General features: G+C 64.4%; 1 protein-coding gene across 1 annotated transcript; it reads left to right on the top strand.

Moving 5' to 3' along the window:
- The first annotated feature begins 498 nt into the window (after positions 1-498).
- LOC141998003 (HLA class II histocompatibility antigen, DM beta chain) lies at positions 499-7,293 on the top strand. The gene is made up of 6 exons (XM_074970608.1): positions 499-895; positions 3,281-3,562; positions 3,768-4,052; positions 4,444-4,560; positions 5,243-5,278; positions 6,382-7,293. Exons 1-6 carry the CDS (start codon positions 844-846, stop codon positions 6,390-6,392), a joined length of 783 nt encoding a protein of 260 aa, XP_074826709.1. The 5' UTR covers positions 499-843; the 3' UTR covers positions 6,393-7,293.
- The last annotated feature ends 506 nt before the right edge of the window (positions 7,294-7,799 follow it).

Raw genomic sequence — 7,799 nt, 5'->3', positions numbered from 1 at the left:
CCCCCCCCAGACCCAGGGATCCCAGAGAGAGATCTGCCCCCCCAGAGCCTGGGAGATCTGCCCCCCCAGACCCAGAGATCCCGGAGAGAGATCTGCCCCCCCAGACCCAGAGATCCCGGAGAGAGATCTGCCCCCCCCAGACCCAGGGATCCCAGAGAGAGATCTGCCCCCCCAGAGCCTGGGAGATCTGCCCCCCCAGACCCAGAGATCCCGGAGAGAGATCTGCCCCCCCAGACCCAGGGATCCCAGAGAGAGATCTGCCCCCCCAGACCCAGAGATCCCGGAGAGAGATCTGCCCCCCCAGACCCAGAGATCCCGGAGAGAGATCTGCCCCCCCCAGACCCAGGGATCCCAGAGAGAGATCTGCCCCCCCAGAGCCTGGGAGATCTGTCCCCCCAGACCCAGAGATCCCGGAGAGAGATCTGCCCCCCCAGACCCAGGGATCCCAGAGAGAGATCTGCCCCCCCAGACCCAGGGATCCCAGTGAGAGCTGTCCTGCAACAGACCCAGAGACCCCCAGTGCCCCCCACCAAGCCAGGGATCCCGGGGATCACCCCAAAGCAGCTGGAATCCAGCAGCAGAGAAGTCCGACGCCCAGGATCCAGAGAGAGCCTCTCCCGGAGCCCCTGGGATCCAGCGATCTCCCCCCGCAGAGCCGGGGATCCCGGAGCGGGGAGAAGGGCCTGTGGGATCCCGAGAGATCCTCCAGCCAGAGATCCCAGAGCGCGCCCGCCGCAGAGCCGGGGAGCTGGAAACTTGCTTCAAGGAGCAGAGACCCGAGACCCCCGCGCCGAGCCGGGGACCCCGCACAGACCTGCCCTGGCCTGGGACCGAGGGGCCGCCATGAAGCTGGTGCTGTGGCTGCTGTCCATGGCTCTGAGCCACCACGGAGCAGGTGAGGGCGCCCGTGGGTGCCACGGGCCTGCGGGGAGCTTGGGGTCCCTGCCCCCTATAATCCTCTCCGGGGGTCCCCGCTTCAGAAACCGGCCTAGCGACCGTCTGACCACCTGTCCCCAGGGCTGTGCCCTGGGACCAGGACCCATGCTGGAGATGTCAGGCTAGGGCTTAAACCCCATGTCTAACCTTAGGGGACAGTGCCTGTGTGTGGATGGGGGATAACCCCAGTCTGTACCCCTAGAGGGCTGTGTGTGTGTGGGGGGGGTTATAACCCCAGTCTGTCTGTACCCCTAGGGGGCTGTGTCTGTGTGTGCAAAGGGTATAACCCCAGTCTGTACCCCTAGAGGGCTGTGTGTGTGTGTGTGGGGTTATAACCCCAGTCTGTCTGTACCCCTAGGGGGCTGTGTCTGTGTGTGCAAAGGGTATAACCCCAGTCTGTACCCCTAGAGGGCTGTGTGTGTGTGTGTGGGGTTATAACCCCAGTCTGTCTGTACCCCTAGGGGGCTGTGTCTGTGTGTGCAAAGGGTATAACCCCAGTCTGTACCCCTAGGGGGCCGTGTCTGTGTGTGCAAAGGGTATAACCCCAGTCTGTACCCCTAGGGGGCTGTGTCTGTGTGTGGGGCATAACCCCAGTCTGTACCCCGAGAGGGCTGTGTGTGTGTGGGGGGGGGTTATAACCCCAGTCTGTCTGTACCCCTAGGGGGCTGTGTCTGTGTGTGCAAAGGGTATAACCCCAGTCTGTACCCCTAGGGGGCTGTGTCTGTGTGTGGGGCATAACCCCAGTCTGTACCCCTAGAGGGCTGTGTGTGTGTGTGTGGGGGGTTATAACCCCAGTCTGTCTGTACCCCTTGGGGGCCGTGTCTGTGTGTGCAAAGGGTATAACCCCAGTCTGTACCCCTTGGGGGCTGTGTGTGTGTGGGGGGCATAACCCCAGTCTGTACCCCTAGGGGCTTTGTCTCGGGGGGGGGGCTTGTCTGTGTGTGTGGGGGGTATAACCCCAGTCTGTACCCTTAGGGGGCTGTGTCTGTGTGTGCGGGGGTATAACTCCAGTCTGTCTGTACCCCTGGGGGGGAGGAGCGTGTCTGTGTGTGTGGGGGGGGTATAACCCCAGTCTGTACCCCTATGGGCTGTGTGGGGGTGTGTGCGGGGTATAACCCCAGTCTCTACTCCTAAGGGACTGTGTCTGTGTGTGGATGCGGGTATAACTCCAGTCTGTCTGTACCCTGACAGAGCTGTGTCTGTGTGTCGTGTGTGTGTGTGTGTGTATAAACCCAGTGTGTACCCCTAGGGGGCTGTGTCTGTGTGTCTGTGTGTGTGGGGTATAACCCCAGTCTGTACCCCTAAGGAACTGTGTGTGTGTGGGGGGCATAACCCCAGCCTGTACCTCTAGGGGGCTGTGTCTGTGGGGGTGGGGGGTATTACCCCAGTCTGTAGCCCTAGGGGGCTGTGTGTGTGTGTGTGTGGGGGTAGTCCTAATCTGTACCCCCAGGGGGCTGTGTCGGTGTGTGTGGGGGGATAACCCCAGTCTGTACGCCTACGGGGCTGTGTCTGTGTGTAATGTGGGTATAACCCCAGTCTGTACCCCTAAGGAGCTGTGTCTGTGTGTGGGGGGTATAACCCCAGTCTGTACCTCCAGGGGGCTGTGTCTGTGGGGGTGGGGAGTATTACCCCAGTCTGTAGCCCCAGGGGGCTGTGTGTGTGGGGGGGTAGCCCCGATCTGTACCCCCAGGGTCTGTGTCTGTGTGTGTGTGGGGGGTATAACCCCAGTCTGTACCCCCAGGGTCTGTGTGTGGGGGGGTATAACCCCAGTCTGTACCCCCAGGGGGTGTCTCTGGGGGGGGTATTACCCCAGTCTGTAGCCCTAGGGGGCTGTGTGTGTGTGTGTGGGGTAGCCCCGATCTGTACCCCTCGGGGCTGTGTGTGTGTGTGTGTGGGGGTATAACCCCAGTCTGTACCCCCAGGGGGCTGTGTCTGTGTGTGGGGGGGTATTATCCCAGTCTGTAGCCCTAGGGGGCTGTGTGTGTGTGGGGGGTAGCCCCGATCTGTACCCCTCGGGGGCTGTGTGTGTGTAGGGGGGTTAACCCCATGGTTCCCAGCGTACACACCCACAGTAGGGCTCTACAATTGCAGAGGAACCCTCTGGATGGGGTTTCAACCCAACATCCCCTGGTCTACACCCCGGGGGCATGGCCTAGTGTGGAACCGGTCCCCATCTGTCCCCATAACCTCCCTGATCCCCATCCCCCCAATGGCCCGCCCTCCTTGACCCATCCCTCTGTCACCCCACTGGTCACTCCCGACCCCCATGGTCCCAACGTCTCTGTGCCCGTCCCCCATGTCCCGCCCTGCCCCAAACCCGCTTCTGACGGCCCCGTCCCCGCAGGCGGGTTCCTTGTGCACCTGGCCACCGAGTGCCCCCTGGCAGCCAACGGCTCCGTGCTCTGGTTCAGCTTCACCTTCGTCTTCAACAAGAACCCGCTGGTGTGTTACAACGACCGCGACCGGCTCTTCGAGGCCTGTGACATGGGCCTGCTCCACGACATAGCCGTGCGCATGGCCACCCAACTCAACGCGGACCCCGACTGGAGCCGGCGCATGGCAGGGGGGCGCCAGGCCTGCCAGAGCCAGAGCCAGCGGCTCTGGAGCCACACGGGGCAAAGGAAGAGTGAGTGGGGGCTGCAGGGCACCGAGCCGGGGCGGGGGCTGCAGGGCACCGAGCCGGGGTGGGGGCCCCTGGCATCGAGCCGGGGCGGGGGAGGGGTGTGATGTGGGGGGATACTGGGCTGGGGGCCCGTGGGTCTGATCCCCGTGTGAAGTGGGGGCGGTGGGGGGACCAGGAGCTGGTCCACACAGTGACTCCCCCCCAACAGCGCCCCCCAGCGTCCGCATCGTCTCCACGGACCTGTCGAACCCCGCGGGGACCACGCGCCTCACCTGCCACGTCTGGGGCTTCTACCCGGCGGAGGTGCTGGTCACCTGGCTGCGGAACGGGAGCCCCGTGGAGCCCACCGAGAACGGCCTGAGCCCGGCGCTGGCCAACGGCGACTGGACCTACCAGACCCAGCTCAGCCTGCTCACCGCCCCCAAGCCCGGGGACACCTACACCTGCCTCGTGCAGCACGCCAGCCTGCCCGAGCCCCACCAGGAGCAGTGGGGTGAGCCCGAGCAGGGCAGGGTACGGGTTTGGGGGGCAGAGGCATCGGGTGGGGGGGAGAGAGTGCTGGGTGGTTGGGGTGATGGGGGGCAGCAGGAGAGGGTGCAGGGCAGGGGAAGGGCATGCTGGGGGGCAGGGCATGGAGTAGGGGGAAGGGGGTGCAGGGGGCAGGCATACAGGGCGGGGGGAGGGCATGCTGGGGTTTGGGGGGCAGCAGGAGTGGGGTGCAGGCAGGGGAATGGGGTGCTGGGGGGCAGTGGTCTGGGGCAGGGAGCGGGGAGAGAAACACGGGGTGAAGGGGATCTGGGTAGGACTCTGGCTGGGGGTGCAGGGGTGCTGTGGGGGGCTCCCCAGTCTACCCCCGTTAACTCCTCCCCCGCTGTGTCCCCCAGGGCCCGGCCTGTCCCCGGGGCTGACAGTCAAGGTCAGCGTGGCTGTCGTGGTGCTGATCCTGGGCCTCATCCTCCTGGGCACCGGCATGGTCTTCTGGTGGAGGGCGCCCGCCCCGGGTAAGGGGGGGGGGCTGGGGCCGTGTGTCCCCCTCGCCTGGGGTCCTGAGCCCCCAATTCCCAACGCAGGGGGGCGGGCGTCCCTGGGGTCCCTGCAAGAGACGGGGACAATGTGAGGCCCATTTCCCGGGTGCTGGGGATTGAGTGTGTGTGTGTGGGGGGCCCATTGCCCCCTGCTGGTAAGTGTGTGTGTGTGTGAGTGTGTGTGTCCTGCTGCCCCCTGCTGGTGAGAGTGTGTGTGTGTGTGTGAGTGTGTGTGTGTGTGTGTGTCCTGCTGCCCCCTGCTGGTGAGAGTGTGTGTGTGTGTGTGTGTCTGTCTGTGTGTGTCCTGCTGCCCCCTGCTGGTGAGAGTGTGTGTGTGTGTGTCTGTGTGTGTGTGTGTGTGTCCTGCTGCCCCCTGCTGGTGAGAGTGTGTGTGTGTGTGTGTCTGTGTGTCTGTGTGTGTGTGAGTGTGTGTGTGTGTCCTGCTGCCTCCTGCTGGTGTGTGTGTGTGTGTGAGTGTGTGAGTGTGTGTGTGTGTGTGTCCTGCTGCCCCCTGCTGGTGAGAGTGTGTGTGTGTCTGTGTGTGTGTGAGTGTGTGAGTGTGTGTGCGCGCCCCGCTGCCCCCTGCTGGCTGGGGCAGAGCATGTGCGGCGGGGGGCAGGATTCCCTCTGACTGACTCTGTTTCCTTCCCCCTTCCAGGTTATTCTCCCCTCCCGGGGCACAACTATGCTGGAGGTAACGGCCGCCTGGCTGAGTGTCCCTGCGTCCTCCCCACACCCCCATCTCCCCACAGGCCCCTCCCCACCCCCCCATCCCTCCCCTCATCCCCCCATTGCCCCAGACCCCTCCCCACACCCTCCATCCCTCCCCCCACAGACCCCTCCCCACACAGCTCCATCCCTCCCCTCATCCCCCCATCTCCCCACAGGCCCCTCCCCACCCCCAAAATCCCTCCCCTCCTCCCCCCATCTCCCCAGACCCCTCCCCACACCCTCCATCCCTCCCCCCACAGACCCCTCCCCACACCCCTCCATCCCTCCCCTCATCCCCCCATCTCCCCACAGACCCCTCCCCACACCCTCCATCCCTCCCCTCATCCCCCCATCTCCCCACAGACCCCTCCCCACACCCTCCATCCCTCCCCCCACAGACCCCTCCCCACACCCCTTCCCTCATCCCCCATCTCCCTACAGACCCCTCCCCACACCCCTCCATTCCTCCCCCCACAGACCCTTCCCCACACCCCTCCACCCCTCCAACCATCCCTCCCCTCATCCCCCCATCTCCCCACAGACCCCTCCCCACACCCTCCATCCCTCCCCCCACAGACCCCTCCCCACACCCCTTCCCTCATCCCCCATCTCCCTACAGACCCCTCCCCACACCCCTCCATCCCTCCCCTCATCCCCCCATCTCCCCACAGACCCCTCCCCACACCCTCCATCCCTCCCCTCATCCCCCCATCTCCCCACAGACCCCTCCCCACACCCTCCATCCCCCATCTCCCTACAGACCCCTCCCCACACCCCTCCATTCCTCCCCCCACAGACCCTTCCCCACACCCCTCCACCCCTCCAACCATCCCTCCCCTCATCCCCCCATCCCCACACAGACCCCTCCTCCGACCATCCCTCCATCCACCACCCCCTCTGTCTCGGTCTCTCCATCCGTCTGTCCGCCCTCCTCTGTCTCAGTCTCTCCATCCGTCCGTTTGCCCCCCCCGTCTCGGTCTCTCCGTCTGTCTGTCTGCCCCCCCCCCCCCAGTCTCGGTCTCTCCATCCGTCTGTCTCTCTCTGTCCCGGTTCATTCACGCCTCTCTCGCTGTGTTTACCCTGCAGGCAGCACCTAACGCCCCTGGGCACCGAGACCCCCGGCTCCAGCCCCCCAGCCCCAGTGGAGGATCCCGACTCATCCTGTCTGTCGCCCCCCAGCTTAGCCACCCCTCCCCATGGGGTTTCGATCCATGGGACCGAGACGGAACATGTCTCCGTGCCAGCCGGGCACCGCAGCGAGGACGGCTCAGACCAGATCCCCCGTGGGGCCTGTACGGCCCAGCACCTCCTGCACCCCTCCCCCACTGTGGCTGTATATACTGGGGCCTATAGATGGCTATAGAGACCTCCCCTTCCCAACTCCAGGCGCCTGATGCAAGTAGGACGAAATAACGATATAATGACCTGCTTGCTGGCCTCAAGCCCCAGCCCAAATTAGAGCCGACGACACTGTATAGACCAGCGGGCCAATACAGAGATATAAGGACCTGGATACAGATCCCCTACACACCCCATTCTCAACTTCTCAACGCCGAGCCCCAGAGCCCATACAGGCTGCTCCCCACTCTTGCACACCACACTTGTATACTGGGGCTATAGGTGGATATAGGGACCAGCCCCTGCCAGCCCCTCCAGAGAGAGAGCCCCTGAGACCACAAGGACTGCCCCCCATGCACCCGCTGTGTATAGCAGGGCCCTTAAAGGGCTAGAGGAACCCCAGGATAGACCCCCATCCCCACAGACTTGGAGTCCTCTGCCCTGTACAGCTCAGCGGGGCAATACAGGGATATAACGATCTGATCAGACCCCTAGCCTCTCCCCAGCCCCCCAGATCCCTCAGCACTGGGGGATGTGCCCAAATCCCCACCCCCGGTACAATCCCACTCCCCCCACCAGGGGTCACCCTAGACCGGGGCTCCCTCCTGGGTCATCAGACAATTCCCCCATTACTCACCCAGCCACCCCTCAAGCCTGGCAGCCAACACCCCCTCTTCCCCCCCCCCGCCGTTACCCCCTCCTCCTCTCAGGCAGGCAGAACATCCTCACACCCCCACCTGGCAGACAGGCCCTGGCACTCTCCACACTGGGGTGGGGCGTGGGCAGGGCTATAGCGAGTGGGTGCCCGATTCAGGGTGCTGACCGTGTGTGGTGTATACGGAGAGGGTGGCTGTTGTAATCTGCCGCCCCCCCATTAAAGATCCTCTCTGGTGCAGCAAGGAATGCTCTGTGGATGGCTGCACTGGTTCCTCCCCACCCAGAGATCGAACCCAGGAGTCCTGGCTCCCAGCCCCCCCTGCTCTAACCCACTAGCCCCCACTCCCCTTTCAGAGCTGGGGAGAGAACCCAGGAGTCCTGGCTCCCAGTCCTCCTTGCTCTAATCCACCAGCCCCCACTCCCCTCCCAGAGCTGGGATAGAACCCAGGAGTCCAGGCTCCCAGCCCCCCCCCCACTCTAACCCACTAGCCCCCACTCCCCTTTCAGAG

Source organism: Natator depressus, chromosome 14 (assembly GCF_965152275.1).
Source record: "Natator depressus isolate rNatDep1 chromosome 14, rNatDep2.hap1, whole genome shotgun sequence".
Lineage (NCBI taxonomy): Eukaryota > Metazoa > Chordata > Testudines > Cheloniidae > Natator > Natator depressus.
This window is presented reverse-complemented; position numbering and strand designations above follow the sequence as displayed.